The 23,592-nt window shown below is 43.8% G+C and overlaps 1 protein-coding gene across 2 annotated transcripts in view; it reads left to right on the top strand.

Annotated features, from left to right (window-relative positions):
- The window catches only part of slc37a4a (solute carrier family 37 member 4a), a 74,242-nt gene that overhangs the window by 38,626 nt on the left and 12,024 nt on the right, over positions 1-23,592 (top strand). Inside the window, exons 5-7 of one of the 2 annotated variants that reach the window (XM_063038719.1) lie at positions 14,577-14,662; positions 21,486-21,599; positions 22,394-22,459. In XM_063038719.1, the coding sequence (XP_062894789.1) occupies positions 14,577-14,662; positions 21,486-21,599; positions 22,394-22,459 (266 nt within the window). The remainder of the gene's footprint in view (positions 1-14,576; positions 14,663-21,485; positions 21,600-22,393; positions 22,460-23,592) is intronic. The other variant, XM_063038720.1, reaches the window with a different exon arrangement.

Raw genomic sequence — 23,592 nt, forward strand, 5'->3', positions numbered from 1 at the left:
GAATCAACCGCCAAAACCCTAATCTCTACAGTCCAGCAACACTGGGCACTTTGATCACTTTGCACTGAAATGGACTGTTGTTTTTGTCTTAATTGTGTTCTTTCTTATAAAATTTGAATACAGTTTATGTTTAATTGATGTTGTGAATTTGATGCTGCTGCAAGTCGGTTTTTCACTGCACCTGTGCATACGTGGACTTGTGCATACATGTAGATGTACAGGTGACAATAAAGTGGACTTTGACTTGGATCTTTCACATCCATTGTAGAGTGTCTCGGATTAGGGAAGTGATCTGGAACTGCACTTTCACCACTGCAGTTGGGTGAGACCAGAATGAAAGGTCATAGGTTAAGGGTGAAAGGTAAAGTATTTAAGGGGACGCTGAGGGGGAACATCTTCACTCAGAGGGTGGTGAGAGTGTGAAATGGGCTGGCGGTACACGTGGAGGAAGGGATTAGTCTTCAGAATCAGGTTTATTATCACCGGCATGTGACATGACATTTGTTAACTTAGCAGCAGCGGTTCAATGCAATACATAATCTGGAAGAGAAAAAGTAAAAATAAATACCTAAGTAAATCAATTACAGTATATGTATATTGAATAGATTAAAAGATCGTGCAAAAACAGAAATAATATATATGTTTTTAAAAAGTGAGGTAGTGTTCATGGGTTCAATGTCCATTTAGGAATCGGATAGCAGAAGGGAAGAAGCTATTCCTGAATCACTGAGTGTGTGCCTTCAGGCTTCTGTACCTCCTACTGATGGTAACAGTGAGAAAAGGGCATGTCCTGGGTGCTGGAGGTCCTTAGTAATGCATGCTGCCTTTCTGAGACACCGCTCCTTGAAGATGTCCTGGGTACTTTGTAGGCTAGTACCCACGATGGAACTGACTAAATTTACAATCCTCTGCAGCTTCTTTCGGTCCTGTGCAGTAGCCCCCCGCCCCCCATACCAGACAGTGATGCAGCCTGTCAGAATGCTCCCCACAGTACATCTATAGAAGTTTTTGAGTGTATTTGTTGACATGCCAAATCTCTTCAAACTCCTAATAAAGTATAGCCACTGTCTTGCCTTCTTTATAACCACATCGATATGTTGGGACCAGGTTAGACCCTCAGAGATCTTGACACCCAGAAACTTGAAGCTGCTCAGTCTCTCCACTTCTGATCCCTCTATGAGGATTGGTATGTGTTCCTTCATCTTACCCTTCCTGAAATCCACAATCAGCTCTTTCGTCTTACTGACGTTGAGTGTCAGGTTATTGCTGCGACACCACTCCACTAGTTGGCATATCTCACTCCTGTGTACCCTCTCGTCACCACCTGAGATTCTACCAACATTGGTTGTACCGGGGCAAATTTATAGATGGTACTTGAGCTATGCCTAGCCACACAGTCATGGGTGCAGAGAGCATAGAGCAGTGGGCTAAGCACACATCCTTGAGGTGTGCCAGTGTTAATTATCAGTGAGGTGGAGATGTTATTTCTGATCGGCACAAACTGTGGTCTTCCGACTAGGAAGTCGAGGATTCTGTTGCAGAGGCCCAGGTTCTGGAGATTTCAATCAGGACTATAGGAATGATTGTGTTAAACTCAGAGGTGTAGTCAGTAAACAGCATCCTGACGTAGGTATTTGTATTGTCCTGGTGATCCAAGGCCGTGTGGAGAGCCATTGAGATTGTGCCTGCTGTAGACCTATTGTGGCGATAGGCAAATTGCAATGGGTCCAGGTCCTTGCTGAGGCCGGAGTTCATTCCAGTCATGACCAATCTCTCAAAGCATTTCATCACTGTTGATGTGAGTGCTACTGGGTAATAGTCATTAAGGCAGCTCCCCTTGTTCTTCTTGGGCACTGGTTTAATTGTTGCCCTTTTGAAACAGGTGGGAACTTCCAACTGTAGCAGTGAGAGATTGAAAATGTCTTTGAATACCCCTGCCAGTTGGTTGGCACAGGTTTCTAAGCCCTGCTGGGTACTCCAACTGGGCCTATTGCCTTGCGAGGGTTCACTCTCTTTAAGGACAGCCTGACATCGACTTCTGAGACAGGGATCACAGGGTCACCAAGTGCTGTAGGGATCTTCACAGCTGTAGTTATATTCTCCCTTTCAAAGCGAGCATAAAAGTCGTTGAGCTTGTCTGGGAGTGAAGCATTGCTGCCATTCATGATGTTTGGTTTCACTTTGTAGGAAGTAATGGCCTACGAACTCTGCTGGAATTGATGTGCAGCCAATCCCGCCTCCAACCTTGTTTGAAATAGTTTCATTGCTCTTGAGTCTTACCTGGTTTTCCTGAATAGTTCTGGATCACCAGACTTGAATGCCTCAGATCTAATCCTCAACAGACTACAAACCTGCTGGTTTATCCATTGCTTTTGATCTGGGTATGTTCACTTAGGCACACATTCATCCACACAGGTTTTCATGAAGTTAGTGACAGCTGTGGTGTACTCATTCAGACTTAAAGATGAATCACTGAATACAGTCCAGTCCACCGATTCAAAACAGTCATCAAAGCGCTCCCGTGCCTTCCTTGTCCATACCTTCTTGGTGCTCACCACTGGTGCTACAGTCTTCAGTCTCTGCCTAAACTCAGGGAGCAGAAGTACAGCCAGGTGATCAGACTTTCCAAAGTGAGGGTGTGGAATAGCACGGTAGGCATTCTTGATGGCAGTGTAACAATGGTTCAGTGTGTTGGTTCCTCTGGTACTGCAAGTGATTTGTTTAGAGACTTTTTCAAGCTAGCCTGATTAAAATCCCCCAAAATGATAGGGAAGGCATGCTCTGTCTCATACTTGTTTGTCGCTCAGTTTGTCTGATTGACACTGGCCAGAGGTGGGATGTACACTGCTACCAGGATGATGGTTGAAATCTCTTGCACCAGATAAAATGGATGAATTGAATTGAATTGACTTTGTTACTTACATCCTTCATATACATGAGGAGTAAAAATCTTTACGTTACATCTCCATTCAAGTGTGCAATTTATAGTAATTTATAATAAATGGTATGTACAACAGGATAGTCAATTTAACATAGAAATACAGTTGTATCAGCATGAATTAATCAGTCTGATGGCCTGGTGGAAGAAGCTGTCCCGGAGCCTGTTGGTCCTGGCTTTTATGCTGTGGTACCATTTCCCGGATGGTGGCAGCTGGAACAGTTTGTGGTTGGGGTGTCTCGGGTCCCCAATGATCCTTCGGGCCCTTTTTACTCACCTGTCTTTGTAAATGTCCTGAATCATGGGAAGTTCACAACTACAGATGCGCTGGGCTGTCTGCACCACTCTCTGCAGAGTCCTGCAATTGAGAGAAGTACAGTTCCCATACCAGGCAGTGATGCAGCCAGTCAGGATGCTCTCAATTGTGCCCCTGCAGAAAGTTCTCAGAATTTGGGGGTTCAAAAAAGGTAGTAGGGATAGTCCGGGTAATTATAGACCAGTGAGCCTTACATCTGTGGTGGGAAAGCTGTTGGAAAAGATTCTTAGAGATGGGATCTATAGGCATTTAGAGAATCATGGTGTGATCAGGGACAGCCAGCATGGCTTTGTGAAGGGCAGATCATGTCGAACAAGCCTGATAGAGTTCTTTGAGGAGGTGACCAGGCATATAGATGAGGGTACTGCAGTGGATGTGATCTATATGGATTTTAGTAAGGCATTTGACAAAGTTCCACATGGTAGGCTTATTCAGAAAGTTAGAAAGCATGGGATCCAGGGAAGTTTGGCCAGGTGGATTCAGAATTGGCTTGTCTACAGAAGGCAGAGGGTCGTGGTGGAGGGAGTACATTCAGATTGGAGGATTGTGACTAGTGGTGTCCCACAAGGATCTGTTCTGGGATCTCTACTTTTCATGATTTTTATTCATGACCTGGATGTGGGGGTAGAAGGGTGGGTTGGCAAGTTTGCAGACGACACAAAGGTTGGTGGTGTTGCAGATAATGTAGAGGATTGTCAAAGATTGCAGAGAGACATTGATAGGATTCAGAAGTGGGCTGAGAAGTGGCAGATGGAGTTCAACCCAGAGAAGTGTGAGGTGGTACACTTTGGAAGGACAAACTCCAAGGCAGAGTACAAAGTAAATGGCAGGATACTTGGTAGTGTGGAGGAGCAGAGGGATCTGGGGGTACATGTCCACAGATCCCTGAAAGTTGCCTCACAGGTGGATAGGGTAGTTAAGAAAGCTTATGGGGTGTTAGCTTTCATAAGTTGAGGGACAGAGTTAAGAGTCATGAGGTAATGATGCAGCTCTATAAAACTCTGGTTAGGTCACACTTGGAGTATTGTGTCCAGTTCTGGTCACCTCACTATAGGAAGGATGTGGAAGCATTGGAAAGGGTACAGAGGAGATTTACCAGGATGCTGCCTGGTTTAGAAAGTATGCATTATGATCAGAGATTAAGGGAGCTAGGGCTTTACTCTTTGGAGAGAAGGAGGATGAGAGGAGACATGATAGAGGTGTACAAGATAATAAGAGGAATAGATAGAGTGGATAGCCAGCGCCTCTTCCCCAGGGCACCACTGCTCAATACAAGAGGACATGGCTTTAAGGTAAGGGGTGGGAAGTTCAAGGGGGATATTAGAGGAAGGTTTTTTACTCAGAGAGTGGTTGGTGCGTGGAATGCACTGCCTGAGTCAGTGGTGGAGGCAGATACACTAGTGAAGTTTAAGAGACTACTAGACAGGTATATGGAGGAATTTAAGGTGGGGGGTTATATGGGAGGCAGGGTTTGAGGGTCGGCACAACATTGTGGGCCAAAGGGCCTGTACTGTGCTGTACTATTCTATGTTCATACCAAACTCCTTCAACCATCTGAGGTGAAAGAGGCACTGTTATGCCTTTTTCACCATACAACTGGTATGTACAGATCACGTGAGGTCCTCGGTGATGTGGATGCCAAGGAACTTAAAGCCGTTCACCCTCTCAGCTCCAGATCCATTGATGTCAATTGGGGTTAGCTCGTCTCCATTCCTCCTGTAATCCACAACCAGCTCCTTTATTTTTGCGACATTGAGGGAGAGGTTGTTTTCTTGACACTACTACGTCAGGGTGATGACGTCCTCTCTGTAGGCTGCCTCATTATTATTTGAGATTAGGTCAATCAGTGTAGTATCATCAGCAAGTGTAATTAGCAGATTAGAACTGTGGGTGGTGACATAGTCATGGGTATACAGGGAGTAAAGGAGGGGACTTAGTACTCAGTCCTGAGGGGCTCCTGTGCTGAGGGACAGAGGGGCAGAGGTGAGGGAGCCCACTCCTACCACCTGCCGGCGATCTGACAGGAAGTCCAGGATCCAGGCAGGGTGAAGGCCGAGGTCTCTGAGCTTCTTGACAAGCCTGGAGGGAATTATGGTGTTGAATGCTGAACTGTAGTCCAAGAACAGCATTCTCACATAAGCATCCTTCTTCTCCAGATGTGTAAGGACGGTAAACAACCCTTACAGAACACCACCAGTCACCGGCAGCCAACCAGAATATTCTGACTCTTTGCCTCCTGCTAATCAGACTATCTTCTATCCATGTAATACCATGGGCTCGTAGCTTGTTAAACAGTCTCATGTGTGACACCGTGTCAGGGCCTGAAAATCCAAGTAAACAATATCCACTGACCCTCCTTTGACAATCCTATTTGTTATTTCCTCAAAGAATTCCAATATCAGAATCAGGTTTATCATCACCGGCATGTGACGTGAAACTTGTTAACTTAGCAGCAGCAGTTCAATGCAATACATAATATAGAAGAGAAAAAATAGTAATAAATAAAATAAAAAAAATAAACAAATCAATTTCAGTATATGTATATTCAATAGATTTTAAAAATATGCAAAAAACCAGAAATACTGTATATTAAAAAAAAGTGAGGTAGTGCCCAAGGGTTCAATGTCCATTTAGGGATCTAATGGCAGAGGGGAAGAAGCTGTTCCTGAATTGCTGAGTGTGCCTTCAGGCTTCTGTACCTCCTTCCTGACGGTAACAGTGAGAAAAGGGCATGCCCTGGGTGCTGGAGGTCCTTAATAATGGATGCTGCCTTTCTGAGACACCGCTCCCTAAAGATGTCCTGGGTACTTTGTAGACTAGTACCCAAGATGGAGCTGACTAGATTTACAACTTTCTGTAGCTTCTTCGGTCCTGTGCAGTAGTCCCTCCGTACCAGACAGTGATGCAGCCTGTCAGAATGCTCTCCACGATACAACTATAGAAGTTTTTGAGTGTACTTGTTGACATGCCAAATCTCTTCAAACTCCTAATGAAGTATAGTTGCTGTCTTGCCTTCTTTATAACTACATCGATATGTTGGGACCAGGTTAGACCCTCAGAGATCTTGACACCCAGAAACTTGAAACTGCTCACTCTCTCCACTTTTGATCCCTCTATGAGGATTGGTATGTGTTCCTTCATCTTACCCTTCCTGAAGTCCACAGTCAGCTCTTTCGTGTTACTGACGTTGAGTGCCAGGTTGTTGCTGTGGCACCACTCCACTAGTTGGCATATCTCACTCCTGTACACCCTCTCATCACCACCTGAGATTCTACCAACAATGGCTGTATCTTCAGCAAATTTATAGATAGTATTTGAGCTATGCTTAGCCGCACAGTCATGTGTATACAGAGAGTAGAGCAGTGGGCTAAGCACACACCCCTGAGGTGCGTCAGTGTTGATCGCCAGTGAGGAGGATATGTTATTACCAATCCGCACAGATTGTGGTCTTCCAGTTAGGAAGTTGAGGATCCAATTGCAGAGGGAGGTACAGAGACTTGGGTTCTGCAACTTCTCAATCAGGATTGTGGGAATGATGGTATTAAATGCTGAGCTATAGTTAATAAACAGCATCCTGACGTAGGTGCTTGTGTTGTCCAGGTGGTCTAAACCCATGTGGAGAGCCATTGAGATTGCATCTGCCATTGACCTATTGTGGCAATAGGCAAATTGCAATGGGTCCAGGTCCCTGCTGAGGCAGGAGTTCAGTCTAGTCATGACCAACCTCTCAAAGGATTTCATCACTGTTGATGTGAGTGCTACTGGGTGATAATCATTAAGGCAGCTCACATTATTCTTCTTAGGCACTGGTATAACTGTTGCCTTTTTGAAGCAAGTGGAAACTTCCGCCCATAGCAGTGAGAGGTTGAAAATGTCCTTGAATACTCCTGGCAGTTGGTTGGCACAGGTTTTCAGAGCCTTACCAGCTACTCCATCGGGTCCTTCTGCCTTGCAAGGGTTCACTCTCTTTAAAGACAGTCTAACATCGGCCTCTGAGATGGAGATCACAGGGTCATCAGGTGTAGCAGGGATCTTCACAGCTGTACTTGTGTTCTCTCTTTCAAAGCAGGCATAGAAGGCGTTGAGTTCATCTGGTAGTGAAGCATCGCTGCCAATCATGCTATTGGGTTTCGCTTTGTAGGAAGTAATGTCTTGCAGACCCTGCCAGAGTTGCCGTGCATCTGATGTTGCCTCCAACCTCATTCGAAATTGTCTCTTTGCCCTTGAAATAGCCCTCCGCAAATCATACCTGGTTTACTGGTACAGGCCTGGGTCACCAGACTTGAATGCCTCAGATCTAGCTTTCAGCAGATGACGTACCTCCTGGTTCATCCACGGCTTTTGGTTTGGGAATGTACAGTAAGTCTTTGTAGGAACAAACTCATCCACATAGGTTTTAATGAAGTCGGTAACAACTGCAACATACTCATCCAGGTTCGAAGATGAATCCCTGAATACAGTCCAGTCCACCGATTCAAAGCAGTCCCTTAGACGCTCCTGTGCTTCCCTTGTCCATACCTTCTTGGTCCTCACTGCTGGTGTTGCAGTCTTCAGTCTCTGCCTATACTCAAGGAGTAGAAGTACAGCCAGGTGATCAGACTTCCCGAAGTGAGGGTGTGGAATAGCACAGTAGGCATTCTGGATCTTGATCACTCTTGGTCATTGTTGGCAGAATTTCAGATGGTGACAAAAGGGTGTACAGGAGCAGGATATAGCAGTCAGTTAAATGGTGTCGCAGCAACAACCTTGCACCCAATGTCAGCAAAACCAAGGAGCTGATTGCGGTCTTCAGGAAGGGCAAGACAAGGGAACACAAACCAATCCTCATAGAGGGATCAGAAGAGGAGAGGGTGAGCAGCTTCAAGTTCCTGGGTGCTGGGATCTCTGTGGATCTAACCTGGTCCCAGCATATCGATGCAGTATTAAGAAGGCAAGACAGCGACTATACTTCATTAGGAGTTTGAGGAGATTTCGTTTGTCACCTGAAACACTCAAAAACTTCTACAAATGTACCATGGAGACCATTCTGACTGGCTATATCACCGTCTGTTATGGGGGCGGGGGGTGGCTACTGCCCAAGATTGAAGTAATTTGCAGAAACTTGTAAAATTAGCCAGCTCCATCATGGATACTAGCCTCTGTACTATCCAAGACATCTTCAAGGAGCGGTGCCTTAGGAAGACAGCGTCCATCATTTAGGACCCCCAGCACCCAGGACATGCCCTCTTCTCACTGTTACCATCAGGTAGGATGTACAGAAGCCTGAAGGCACACACTCAAGCGATTCAGGAATAGCTTCTTCCCCTCTGCCATCCGATTCCTAAATGGACATTGAACCCATGAACACTACCTCACTACTTTTTTATTTCAGTTACTTTAGACCATAAGACATAGGAGAATTAGTCCATTTGGTCCATCGAGTCTGCTCCACCATTCAATCATGGCTGACCCTTTTTTTCCCTTCCTCAGCCCCATTCCCAGGTCTTCTACCTGTAACCTTTGATGCCATGTCCAATCAAGAACCTACCAAGCTCTGCCTTAAATACACCCAATGACCTGGCCTCCACAGTTGCATGTGGCAACAAATTCCACAAATTCACCACCCTCTGGCTAAAGAAATTTCTCTGCATCTCTGTTTTGAAAGGGTGCCCCTCTATCCTGAGGTTGTGCCCTCTTGTCCTAGACTCCCCCACCATGGGAAACATCCTGTCCACATCTACCCTGTCTAGGCCTTTCAACTTTCGAAAGGTTTCAATGAGATTCCCCCCCCCCATCCTTCTAAATTTCCAGTGAGTACGGACCTAGAGCCAAAAAATGTTCATCGTATGATAACCCTTTCATTCCTGGAATTGTCCTTGTGAACCTCCTCTGGACCCTCTCCAATGCCAGCACATCTTTTCTTAGATGAGACCAAAACTGTTCACATACTTAAGGAACAGGAATTCTGCAGATGCTGGAAATTCAAGCAACACACATCAAAGTTGCTGGTGAACGCAGCAGGCCAGGCAGCCTGAAACGTCGACTGCACCTCTTCCTAGAGATGCTGCCTGGCCTGCTGCATTCACCAGCAACTTTTATGTGTGTTGCACATACTCAAGGTGAGGCCTCACCAGTGCCTTATAAAACCTCAGCATCACATCCCTGCTCTTGTATTCTAGACCTCTTGAAATGAATGCTAACATTGCATTTGCCTTCCTCACCACTAACTCAGCCTGTAAGTTAACCTTCAGGGTGTTCTACACAAGGACTCCCAAGTCCCTCTGCATCTCAGATTCCTGGATTTTCTCCCCACTTAGAAAATAGCCCACACATTTATTTCTACTACCAAAGAGCATGACCATGCATTTTCCAACATTGTATTTCATTTGCCACTTTCTTGCCCATTCTCCTAATCTGTCTATGTCCTTCTGCATCCTACCTGTTTCCTCAACACTACTTACCCCTCCACTAATCTTCATATCATCTGCAAACTTGGCAACAAAGCTATCTATTCCATCATCTAAATCATTTATATACAGCATAAAAAGAAGTGGTCCCAATACCGACCACTGCGGAACACCACTGGTCAACAAGGATACTTTTATTCCCATTCACTGCCTCCTACTAGTCAGCCAATGCTCTAACCATGTTAGTAACTTTCCTGTAATGCCATGGGCTCTTAACTTGGTAACCAGCTTCATGTGTGGCACCTTGTCAAAGGCCTTCTGAAAGACCAAATATACAACATCCACTGCATCCCCTTTATCTATCCTACTTGTAATCTCCTCAAAGAATTCCAACAGGTTCATCAGGCAGGATTTTCCCTGAAGGAAACCATGCTGACTTTGTCCTATCTTGTCCTGTGTAACCAAGTACCTCATCACCTCATCCTTAACAATTGACTCCAACATCTTCCCAGCCACTGAGGTCAGGCTAACTGGTCTATAATTTCCTTTCTGCTGCTTTTTTCTTTTCTTAAAGAGTGGAATGACATTTGCAATTTTCCAGTCCTCTGGCACCATGCCAGAGTCCAATGATTTTTGAAAGGTCATTTCTAATGTCCCCACAATCTATATTGCTACCTCTTTCAGAACCCTAGGGTGCAGTTCATCTGGTCTGGGTGACTTATGTACCTTTAGGTCTTTCAGCTTTTTGAGCACCTTCTCCCTTGTAATAGTAACTGCACCCACTTCTCTTCCTTCACACCCTTCAACATCTGCCACACTGCTAGTGTCTTCCACAGTGAAGACTGATGCAAAATATTCATTTTCTTCATCTGCCATCTCCTTGTCCCCTGTTATTATTTCTCCGGCCTCATTTTCCTACAGTCCTATAGCCACTATCATCTTTTTTTTTACTATTTTTAACATACTTGAAAAAGCTCTTACTATCCACTTTGATATTGTTTGCTAGCTCGCTTTCATATTTCATCTTTTCCCTCCTAATGATTCTTTTAGTTGTTTCCTCTAGGGTTTTAAAAGCTTCCCGATCCTCTGTCTTCCCACTAATTTTTACTTTGTTGTATGCCCTTTCTTTTGCCTTTACATTAGCTTTGACTTTAATTTTGCACTATTTATGTTAACTTAACTACTTAATAGACATGTATATACTTAATATAACTTAGTTTTTTTTTCTTTATATTTATTGATCATTGTACTGCTTCCCTAAAGTTAACAAATTTCACAAGATATGCCGGTGCTATTAACGTAACAACAAGTCCTAATGAAGGGTCTCGGCCTGAAACGTTGACTGAAACTCTTCCAATAGATGCTGCCTGGCCTGCTGCGTTTACCAGCAACTTTGATGTGTGTTGCCGGTGCTATTAAACCTGATTCTGATTCTGTTTTAAGACTATGATCTGAGTTCTAGACCCTATCCAGTGGAAACATTATCCCTGCATTCACCCTATCAAATCCTATCAAACCCTATCATCTCCCACCCCCCCCCCCATCCTCACCACATTCTACAGGGGTTGTATCGAGAGCATCCTGAGCAGCTGCATCACTGCCTGGTTCGGGAATTGCACCATCTCGGATCGTAAGACCCTGCAGCGGATAGTGAGGTCAGCTGAGAAGATCATTGGGGTCTCTCTTCCCGCCATTACAGACATGTACACCACACGCTGCACCCGCAAAGCTAACAGTATTGTGAAGGACCCCATACACCCCTCATACAAACTCTTCTCCCTCCTGCCATCTGGCAAAAGGTACCGAAGTATTCGGGCTCTCATGACCAGACTGTGTAACAGTTTCTTCCCCCAAGCCATCAGACTCCTCAATACCCAGAGCCTGGACTGACACCAACCTACTGCCCTCTACTGTGTATATTGTCTTGTTTATTAATTATTGTAATGCCTGCACTGTTTTGTGCACTTTATGCAGTCCTGGGTAGGTCTGTAGTCTAGTGTAGTTTTTGTGTTGTTTTACGTAGTTCAGTGTAGTTTTTGTATTGTTCATGTAGCACCATGGTCCTGAAAAACATTGTCTCGATTTTACTGTGTACTGTACCAGCAGTTACGGTCAAAATGACAATAGAAAGTGACTTGACTTGACTTCACTTGACTTGCTTTAGCGAGATCATCTCTTTCTTTTAAATTCTAGAGAGTATAGGCCCAACATGATTAATTTATTCTCATGTTACAAATCTGACATGCCAGGAATCAATCTGGTGCTGGGATCTCTCTCGTTACAAATTCTTTAGCTAGGTCAGATCAATTTGCAGTTCTAAATATGACTTCACCATGGACTTTAGTAATTAGAGCAAAGTGTTTTTACTCGTCTATTCAATCCTCATGTAAACCAACATACCATCTGTCTTTCTAATTCCTTGCTCTACTTCCAAATTAATTTCCAGGTATTCTTGTACAAGAACTCCAAGATCCCTATAAGCACCAGACCAGTACTTGATCATCTCTCATCACTTAAAATAGATTCATCTGCCTATCACCCGCCAGTTCTTGCAACACCCCTTCCCCCTACCTTTTTATACTGACTATCTCCCCTCTTTCTTTCCAGTCCAGATGCAGTATCTCAACCTGAAATGTCAACTGTTTGTTGCCCTCCATAGACACTGCCTGACCCATTGAGTTCCTCCAGCTGTTTATTTGTTGCTCCATATTTTAGCATTTGCACTCTTTTGTGTCTCCATATTCTGCATTTTTCTTTCTTTTTTCAAAATTATTTTTCATTTTTGGTATTCTATGTCCTCAGCCAAACTGCTTGTATCCCTCTGCCACTTCCTCACAGCCCACAATACCATTCGTGATTGTATCACAGCAGACCTAGGTATATTATACTTGATTTCATTCGTCAAACCGTCAGCATAGATTGCAAGCAATTAGAGGCACCAGCACTTCTCCCTGTTCAAAATTGAAAAAGATCCTGTATTGGTGTTTTTGTCCCCTAGCTAATCCTTAATCCATTTCAATGCGTTGTCTACAAAGCCATTTACTCTAATTTTATTGTGAGACGCCTTATCAGAAGCATTCTGGAAGTCCAAACATCAACTACTTTGACCTTATTCACCCAGCTAGTTAGAACTGCAAACTGTACGAACATCCACATTTGTCAAACAAAATTTTCCTCTCATTAATTCTATTGAATCTGCTTATCCTAAATTTATTTCCCTCAGTGTCATGTTCCTTAATGATGTTCTAATATGTTTCCTACTATTGATAGTCATAGAGCACTACAGCACAAAAACAAGCCTTTCAGCCCATCTAGTCCATGCCAGCCTAGTTTTCTGCCTAGTCTCATCTACCTACACCCGTACCATAGTGCTCTGTACTTCTCCTATCTGTTATCCATGTACCTAGCCAAAGTTCTCTTAAATCTTATAATTGAACCCATATCTTTCAGATCTGCTGGCAGCTCCTTTCACACTTGCACCACCCTCCGAATGAAGAAGTTCTTCTTCAGATTCCCCTTAAATATTTCACCTTTCACCCTAAATCTATGACCTCTAGTTCTCATCTCACCCAACCTGAGGTTAAAAAGCCCACCCTTTCTATACTCCTCATCATTTTGTACACCTTCCCTCATTCTCCTGTGTTCCAGGGGATAAAGTCCTAATACAGTATTACTAATTATTTCTACAATTTGTTTTCTCTCATGAGGCAACTGTAAGAGCACTTCCTAACCCTGTGAACTCACTCAGCAAGAGCAGCAATCACATGGGATCATCATCTGTAGCTTCCCCTCAAAGTCACCACCACCCTGACTTGGAAATGTATGCTTGTTCCTTTACTGTTTCTGGTCCAAAATCCTGGATCACCCAAAAACACGGTAGGAGTGTCTTCACCCAGAAGGAATCCCAACAGTCCTAGAAGGTAACTCACTCTTCCCTATAACGAATTAGTCTTGAGCAAGAATCAGGAAAGGCTGCAGAGGGTTTTAAGTTCAGCCAGCTCCATCATTAGGCACAAGCCTACCCAGCGGCTAGGAAGTCTTCAAAAGGCATTGCCTTAAGAAGACGGCATCCATCGTGAATGACCCCCATCACCCAGAACAAGCCCTCTTCTCATTACTACCATCAAGGAAGAGGTACACACTCAACGATTCAGGAACAGCTTATTCCCCCTGCCAGCAGATTTCTGAATAGACAATGAGTCCATGAACACTCCCTCACTGTTATGGTCTCTTTTACACATCGATTTTTTTTTCTTGCTGTAATCTGTACTTTTATGTATTGCATTGTACTGCTGCAAAACAACAATTTCACAACATCTGTCACTGATAAAAACATGATTCTGATTCTAAACCTTACCCAAGGGCTATAAAGGATAGGCAATAAATATTGGACTTGCACACATTTGAAAAATAAATAGGTAGACCCAGAGATGAGAACAAAGAGCCAGGGAAGTCAATGGCTAGAACTGGAGAATTTCGCCCTCTTTCCAAGTCTTGTGCCATTTGTAGTTCTCTTCTCCCTTTAGATTCAGTCAGTTTATTCTGACTAAACTGAGGATTAAAGATAAAGATTAGGTTTATTTGTCACATGTACATTGAAACACCCGGTGAAATGCGTTGTTTGCGTCAATGAACAACACAGGCCGAGGAAGTGCTGGGAACAGTCCGCAAGTGTTGCCGTGCTTCTGGCACCAACATAGTGGGCCCACAACTCATTAACCCTAACTTATACCGTACGTCTTTCTAAACCCACATGGTCATCACCAGAATGTTCAAACTGCTTACAGACGGTGAGGAATTCAACCCCATTTGCTGATCACTGGTGCTGTAATGTGTAACATTAACCACTATGCTGCCATGCTGTCCTGTAAACACTGACATTCATGATTTTTAGGCAACCCACTGCCATTCTTTTATTTTTGTTTTGATCTTGCAGGGAGCTCGTTCATGAGTGCACTGGAGGTCGGCGGACTGCTGGGGAGCATAGCTGCTGGATACCTGTCTGACAGGGCAGTTGCTCGGGTATGTATCGATGGAGTATGACCAATGTGTTGTGGGTTTACACTGGGGAGTGGTAGTTAGGCCATTCAACCCATTGAGTCTGCTCAGCCATTCCATCATAGCTGATTTATTATCCCTCTCAACCCCATTCTCCTGTCTTCTCCCTGTAACATTTGATGCCCTGACTAATCAAGAACCTGTCAACCTCTGCGTTAAATATACCCAGTGACCTAGCCTCCACAGCCGTCTGTGGCAATGAATTCCACAGATTCACTGCCCTCTGGCTAAAGAAATTTCTCCAAATCTCTGTTTTAAATGAACATCCTATTCGGAGGCTGTGCCCTCTGGTTCTAGACTCCCCCACTATAGGGAACATCCTCTCCATGTCCACTCTGTCTAGACCTTTCAATATTTGATAGGTTTCGGTGAGATCCTCCCTCATTCTTCTAAAGTCCAGCGAGTACAGGGCCAGAGCCATCAGTCATACCTCATTCATTCATTAATTCGATCTGTACGAGTACCATTGCTTCCTTGGATGGTGCTGGATGTTGGAGACATATCCCAGTAATTTCTCTGCAATTCTTTCAGTCTCACCCACACATGACTATTCAAAGTCAAAGTAAATTTATTTTTAAAGTACATATATGTCACCATAAACTACCTTGAGTTTTATTTTCTTGCAGACATTTACAGGGAAATAAAGAAACGCAATAATATTTATGAAAAATTTATAAATAAAGACTAACAAACAATCAATATGCAAACAAAGACATATCATGCTAATAGAAAGAAATCAATAAATAATACTGAGAACGCAAGTTGTAGAATGCACCTGTACGTTGTGGAATCAGTTCAGAGTTGAGGTGAATGAAGTTATCCACACTTGTTTCAGGAGTCTGATGGTTGAGGGGTAATAACTGTTCCTGAACATGGTGGTGTGAGAATTAGGCTCCTGTAACTCCTTCCCGATGGTAGCAGTGAGAAGAGAGTATGGCCTGGATGGTGGGCACATGGCCTAGATAGTGAAGGTACAGGATAATTTAACACAGATGCCTGGAGGGTGTGGCATGGAACAACTGCCTTGGGGAGCAGCAAATTGGAAATGTTGGTAGCACAAAACATCGACAATGAGTGGGTACAAGAAGACACCAACTTATCACAAATTCCATTAGATATGGGAGCAGAATTGGGCCATTTGGCCATTTTTTCTGCTCTACTATTCCGTCATGGCTGATCCATTTCCCCCTCAACCCCAATCTCCTGCCTTCTCCCCATAGCCCTTCGTAATTAAGATTCACGGAAACTATACAGTAGAAGAGACCAAGTCAGCCTGTTGTGTTTGTGCCAGTTGAGAAGGAGTTCTTCATCCAAATCCTATCTTCCAAAATTTGATCCATTGCTGAGGAGGAACATGATGGACCTAGTACAGAGAAATTGAAACTGTGTTATCAATTGTATAACAGCCCAGTAGTGTTCACCTGTCTTGTATGAAATTCTGCAATTCTTTATTGCAGTTTCTATGATGAAATTTTACTTTGTATTCTATTCTTGGATTATTTTTATTCTGGGCTTGACATGTAAAACTTTGACAAACTTCTATAGATGTGTGTTGGAGAGTATATTGACTGGCTGCATCACAGCCTGGTAGACACAGACTTGCAATACTCCAAAGACTACTCGTCCACCTGGTAATTCTACATACAGCAGTGTCTGTCTCTGTCTCTGTCTCTGTGTCTCTCTCTCTCTCTCTCTCTTCTCTCTCCTCCCCCCCCCCATAATAAGGGAAAAAGAGGTGTCCCTGTTTCACAGTGAGAAGGAGGACATAACAAACAACTCGCTGATTTACGATGTTAAAAGCCTGTTGCGTCACTTTTTCTGAGCTCTGCGCCCGGCGAGTCGGCCCCACAAAGGCGCAGCTCTCTGGGTGCACAGCCCTCGGCAGCTAACCTGCTGCTCCCGATATGCCATGTTCTCCTGCAACGCCTCAGTCAGGGGCACCAGCCAAGAATCAGCCCGTCTCCAGTGTCACGAAAATCCAGCACCCTGAAGGCATCCTAGTCTTCCAGGCCACGTCCTTGGGATATCAAAAAGCGACTGGTCATGAGTCCCTGAGAGCGGGTCCCATTCCAAAAAAGAATCAAAGTCAAGAGTGTAACTCCAGGTCAGAGTCTTCAAAAGCACCTTGAAAAGGAAAAAAAAAGAGATATCAAAGATAGAAATAGAGCTGTTTCCGAAGATGCAGGCTCTTGAACCAGAGGGGATATCTTCGCTCAACCCAACACTGAACTGTTGCCATAACCTATGGACTGACTTTCAAGGACTCTTCATTTCATGTTCTGAATATTTATTGCTTATTTATTTATTATTATTATTTTCTTTATTTTTGTTTTCATTTTGTTTTTGCAGTTTGTCTTTTGAACATTGGTTGTTTTTCAGTCTTGTGTGTGGTTTTTCATTGACTCTCTTGTGTTTATTTGTACTTACTGTGAATGCCTACAAAAAATGAATCTCGGTGGTATCTGGTGACACACAGTACTATGCAAAAGTCAGGTGCATACTGTATATATAGCTAGGGTGCCTAAGAATTTTGCACAGTACTGTATATTGATTAAAATAGGAAGGTAATTGGGAAACATAAATAAGAGTAACACACATCAAAGTTGCTGGTGAACGCAGCAGGCCAGGCAGCATCTGTAGGAAGAGGTGCAGTCGACGTTTCAGGCCGAGACCCTTCGTCAGGGCTAACTGAAGGAAGAGTGAGTAAGGGATTTGAAAGTTGGAGGGGGAGGGGGAGATACAAAATGATAGGAGAAGACAGGAGGGGGAGGGATGGAGCCGAGAGCTGGACAGGTGATAGGCAAAAGGGGATACGAGAGGATCATGGGACAGGAGGTCCGGGAAGAAAGATAAGGGGGGGGGACCCAGAGGATGGGCAAGGGGTATATTCAGAGGGACAGAGGGAGAAAAAGGAGAGTGAGAGAAAGAATGTGTGCATAAAAATAAGTAATAGATGGGGTACGAGGGGGGTGGGGCATTAGTGGAAGTTAGAGAAGTCGATGTTCATGCCATCAGGCTAGAGGCTACCCAGACGGAATATAAGGTGTTCTTCCTCCAACCTGAATGTGGCTTCATCTTTACAGTAGAGGAGGCCGTGGATAGACATGTCAGAATGGGAATGGGATGTGGAATTAAAATGTGTGGCCACTGGGAGATCCTGCTTTCTCTGGCGGACAGAGCGTAGATGTTCAGCAAAGCGGTCTCCCAGTCTGTGTCGGGTCTCGCCAATATATAAAAGGCCACATCGAGAGCACCAGACGCAGTATATCACCCCAGTCGACTCACAGGTGAAGTGTTGCCATACCTGGAAGGACTGTTTGGGGCCCTGAATGGTGGTAAGGGAGGAAGTGTAAGGGCATGTGTAGCACTTGTTCCTCTTACAAGGATAAGTGCCAGGAGGGAGATCAGTGGGGAGGGATCGGGGGGGGGGATGAATGGACAACGGAGTCGCGTAGGGAGCGATCCCTGCGGAAAGCAGAGAGAGGGGGGGAGGGAAAGATGTGCTTAGTGGTGGGATCCCGTTGGAGGTGGTGGAAGTTACGGAGAATAATATGTTGGACCCGGAGGCTGGTGGGGTGGTAGGTGAGGACCAGGGGAACCCTATTCCTAGTGGAGTTGCGGGAAGATGGAGTGAGAGCAGATGTACGTGAAATGGGGGAGATGCGTTTAAGAGCAGAGTTGATAGTGGAGGAAGGGAAGCCCCTTTCTTTAAAAAAGGAAGACATCTCCCTCGTCCTAGAATGAAAAGCCTCATCCTGAGAGCAGATGTGGCAGAGACGGAGGAATTGCGAGAAGGGGATGGCATTTTTGCAAGAGACAGGGTGAGAAGAGGAATAGTCCAGATAGCTGTGAGAGTCAGTAGGCTTATAGTAGACATCAGTAGTTTATCTGTCTCCAGAGACAGAGACAGAGACAGAAAGATCTAGAAAGGGGAGGGAGGTGTCGGAAATGGACCAGGTAAACTTGAGGGCAGGGTGAAAATTGGAGGCAAAGCTAATAAAGTCAACGAGTTCTGCATGCGTGCAGGAAGCAGCGCCAATGCAGTCATCGATGTAGCGAAGGAAAACTGGGGGACAGATACCAGAATAGGCACAGGAACATAGATTGTTTCACAAAGCCAAGAAAAAGCCAGGCATAGCTAGGACCCATACGGGTGCCCATAGCTACACCTAGTTAAATAAGAGTACTTAGCTTTGTATTAGCTCAGTAGTATTAAGTGTTATAAGGTAACTGGAAAGACATAATATACAGTACTGTGCAAAAGTCTCAGGCACCTTAGCTATATATATGTGCTTAAGACTTTTGCACAGTACTGTATATGTGCTTTGATAATAAATTTACTTTGAACTTTGGATATCAAGGTTTTACTGAGACAGTACTACACTATCATGCTACCTTTCAGGTAAGCTCCTTCTTGCTCTCAGGTGGATGTCAAAGATTGCATGGCACAGTATTAAAAGCAGCAGAGCAGTTCTTCCTGATCTCCTTGCTATACTTATCCCTCATTCAGCATTACTAACACTAATTATTTGGTTTATAATGATGTTGCGAAAGGAACTTGCTACATTCAACTCAGCCGCCATGTTTCCTGCAACATTTTATTCCATTATTCATATCCACATAACTTTCTTGCCCAAGTGTGATAGGCCACAATTTGTTCTGTGGTACATCACACTTGCATGTTTGAAAGTGAGTATAAAAAGCTGGGATGGAGACAGAAGAGGCTGCAGATGCTGAAATCTGGAGCAACAAACAATCTGCTGGAGGAACTCAGTAGGTCAGGCAGCATCTGTGGAAAGGAATGGACAGTTGTGGTTTATGGACTTTGGAAGGGTTGATTGACAGGCCAAGACTCCAAATGAGCTCAGAATATGGAAATAAAAGTTCAAAGTAAATTTATTATCAAAGTACATATATGTTATCATATATTACACGGAGATACATTTTCTTGCAGACATTTACAGGAAAATAGAATTTTATGAAAAGCTATACATAAAAAGACAAAGACTGACAAACTATCCAGATGCTAAAAAAGACAAACTGTGTAAGTAAAAATAATACTGAGATCATGAATTGTAGAGTCCTTGAAAATAAGTCTGTAGGTCATGGAATCAGTTGAGAGTAGTGTTGAGTGAAATTATCCACACTGATTCAGGAGTCTAATGCTTGAAGGGTAATAGAACACAGAACAGTACAGCACATTACAGGCCCTTTCGACCCACAATGTTGTGCCGACCCTCAAACCCTGCCTCCCATATAACCCCCCACCTTAAATTCCTCCATATACCTGTCTAGCAGTCTCTTAAACTTCACTAGTGTATCTGCCTCCAACACTGACTCAGGCAGTGCATTCCACACACCAACCACTCTCTGAGTAAAAAACCTTCCTCTAATATCCCCCTTGAACTTCCCACCCCTTACCTTAAAGCCATGTCCTCTTGTATTGAGCAGTGGTGCCCTGGGGAAGAGGCGCTGGCTGTCCACTCTATCTATTCCTCTTATTATCTTGTACACCTCTATCATGTCTCCTCTCATCCTCCGTCTCTCCAAAGAGTAAAGCCCTAGCTCCCTTAATCTCTGATCATAATGCATGCTTTCTAAACCAGGCAACATCCTGGTAAATCTCCTCTGTTACCTTTCCAATGCTTCCACACCCTTCCTATAGTGAGGCGACCAGAACTGGACACAGTACTCCAAGTGTGGCCTAACCAGAGTTTTATAGAGCTGCATCATTACATCGCGACTCTTAAACTCTATCCCTCGACTTATGAAAGCTAACACCCCACAAGCTTTCTTAACTACCCTATCTACCTGTGAGGCAACTTTCAAGGAAAGTTGTAATAGCTGTTCCTAAACCTGGTGGTGTGTGACCTAAGGCTCCTGTACCTCCTTCCTGGTGGTAGTAGTGAGAAGGGCACGTGGCCTGGATGGTTGGGGTCTTTGATGATGGATGCTGCTTTCCTGTGGCACCGCTCCATGCAAATGCACTCGGTGGTGGAGAGGGCTTTGCTTGTGATGGACTGGGCTGTATCCATCACTTTCTGTCACCTTTTTCATTCCTGGGCATTGGTGTTTCCATAGCAGGCCTTTGTGCAATCAATCAGGATACTCAATAGAAGAATGTCAAAGCTTTCGGTGACATGCTAAACATACGCAAACTTCTAGGAAAGTAGAGATGCTATCACGCCATCTTTGTGATGGTCCCAGGATTCTCTGATATGCTTCACAGCTACTGACCCTCTCCATTTCCATTCCCTGAATGAGGACTAACTCATGGACTTTCCCTCTGCCTTCTTCCTCCTGTATTGATAATCTACTCTTTGGTTTTGCTGATGTTAAGAGAGAGGCATTGTGGCCCCATTCAACCAGGAGCCACACAATCATAGATAAAAGGTGAGTAGAGCAGGGGTCTGAGTGCAGCCCTGTGGTGTACCAGAGTTGATGGTGATTGCGGAGGAAATGTTGGTCGATTCCTGTATGTGCCCTCATGGGAAATGTCACCCAGTCTGATTTTTCCCATTGTTTTTTGGGGCAGATTAGCATTAACTTGCCTACTTCCTGTGGGGGGGGGGGATGTTATGCAGCTGCTATGGAAACAGATTACACAAAGGACACATTACGGGGATATTAGAGGTGAATTGTATCCCCCAAGAGTACTTGGGCATGTCAAATCATCAGAAGTGAATAAATGGTTCATATTGAGCAGTGTTATCACTTTTTGATTTTAAGAGAGTTGTTGCTCATTTTAAATAAACAAATCATGAAGTTACCTGTTAATCTGCTCTAGAATGGCCTTCGAAGTCATGGAAACCCTCGACATGGACTTTTGCTCTCCATGATGGCAGGAATGGCCTTATCAATGTATCTCTTCAGAGTAACAGTAACCACAGAATCTGCCAAGGTAACTACAGTAATAATTTTTCTTTTGACTGCAAGTGTTTCCATTTCTGCCAAATGCAGAAGGTTATTGTAGATGCCCGATGCACTGCGGTGTGGAAAGTTCAAGTGATGTCTCAGTCAGTGCGAATACAATGCAGCTAGTGTTCTCTTCCTTCTATGCTTAAGTTCTATAGGTGTTCACTTCCCAGATGGGTACCTGAATATTATCCATGTGAGCAACCTTGTGAAATCCTGTTTGGGCAGAACTGGCAACTCTGCCTTGCATGGAAGGAAGGAACACGGTTGGCAAGGTTGGCACTGGGGTGCTGAGTTCAACCTCGTGGCTTAAAGCGAGGACAGGATGGAATGCTCTGGCTGCTATTTCCTTGATGGTGGGTGGATGTCTGAGAGATCAAGATATTTAAATATTGGTTGGAGTTTCCTCGGTGGGAGAACGAAGAATAAATTTGTAATCTTAAAAAATTAGTCCGGTCATTTGGATATGAAAATTGCCTGACAATAGATACAAGAGAGTAATACTGTAGAATCTTTGACATTTTTGCAGATTCCAATCCCATGAGTTTGTAGTATTGCCTAGGCTTTGGGTGGGGATAAAAGAGAATACTTCCCCTGAGTGTGGGTAGTTATTTCATTATTCAGACTCAATTGATTGCTTTGATGCTCGTACGTTAAGGTGTGGCACCAGAAATGCGCAGCAATGATGGAAATTACCCAAAGGGAGTAGAGGATAAAAGTTACTTTGTTGTTCTTTCCATCTACCAGTCTGACTACCTTCTTCTTCTTTTGTTTCCTCAGGAAACTGAGTTCTGGACATTAATCTTCAAACCTCTGACTCAGATCACTAACTTAACAGAAGATGAGGTCTCTCTCTCTCTTGCTTGCTCTATCTCCCCTTACTTTGCCTTCCCAAATTTTCTGAACATCCTTTCAATAACTTGTAAATTTCCTATTTTAATTTTAATGGAAAAATCTCTTAAAAGTAAATACATTCTCCTCCGAGTTGCACAAAGGTTGATTGTGGGAACTTGTAGTAACTTTTAAGATGTTGTGAGTTTGAAACAACATACAGGATTTAACGTAAGTGACCCGTAGATCGTGGTTAAAGTGTATTTTTAAAACAAAATGGACCTAATCCAATTACTAGTGTTGAAACAGACTGTAGGATCATTTGCTTGGATCTGAACCTTGTCCCAATTTACTTAAAGTAAACAAGACTCTGACCTGGAACAGCTTTACAAACTTTTTAATGCCATCAGAACAGTGTTGAGTCATCCTAATGTTCAATGGTCCTTTGTGAGGAAGAGTTCTACTAGGTTTACTGTATTGTGACCATATTAGTGCAATTGCATTTTGTCACCTCTTTAAAGATTATGTGGCAAGTGTGATGTATTCTGTTTCAAAATTATGTAGCTTGCTATTAACACCCTTAAAGGGACACATTACAATATAGGTAGGATGCTTCCAGCTGGTAAATATACCTGCTGTTTACCAATTCGATGTTGCAGTGAAGTGTTTCTCAGTTCATATGACATACAATGCTTGGTCTTGGAGAGATCCTGTTCCCCTTTTATTTACCAGAACCTATTTTTCTCTCACATGCTCACCAGTTTCTCCCTGCTCTCCTAGCATCCATCTACATTAACCATAGTAACTCACAGAAAATGCTGGAGGAACTCAGCAGGTCAGGCAGCATCAGTGGAGGGAAATGAACAGTCTAAGTTTCAGGCTGAGACCTTCCTTCATGTAGGGTATCAGCCCAAAGCATCAGCTATTTATTTCCCCTCCATTCCCCTTCAGTATTTTGTGTGTGTTGTTCAAGATTTTCATCAGCAGAGTCACTTGTGTCCTTTTCTAGTGAATTCCTCACCATTTTTATAGAAATACACATGGACTGTCACCATTTAGCTCAAACAGTTAAGGCTGTAGCCTACGCTGTTGCAAGCATTTATACTTGTGAGTTGGTGTGTCTGCATCGCTCTACAATTCACCGCCAA

Source organism: Mobula hypostoma, chromosome X2 (genome assembly GCF_963921235.1).
Source record: "Mobula hypostoma chromosome X2, sMobHyp1.1, whole genome shotgun sequence".
NCBI classification, from domain to species: Eukaryota; Metazoa; Chordata; class Chondrichthyes; order Myliobatiformes; family Myliobatidae; genus Mobula; species Mobula hypostoma.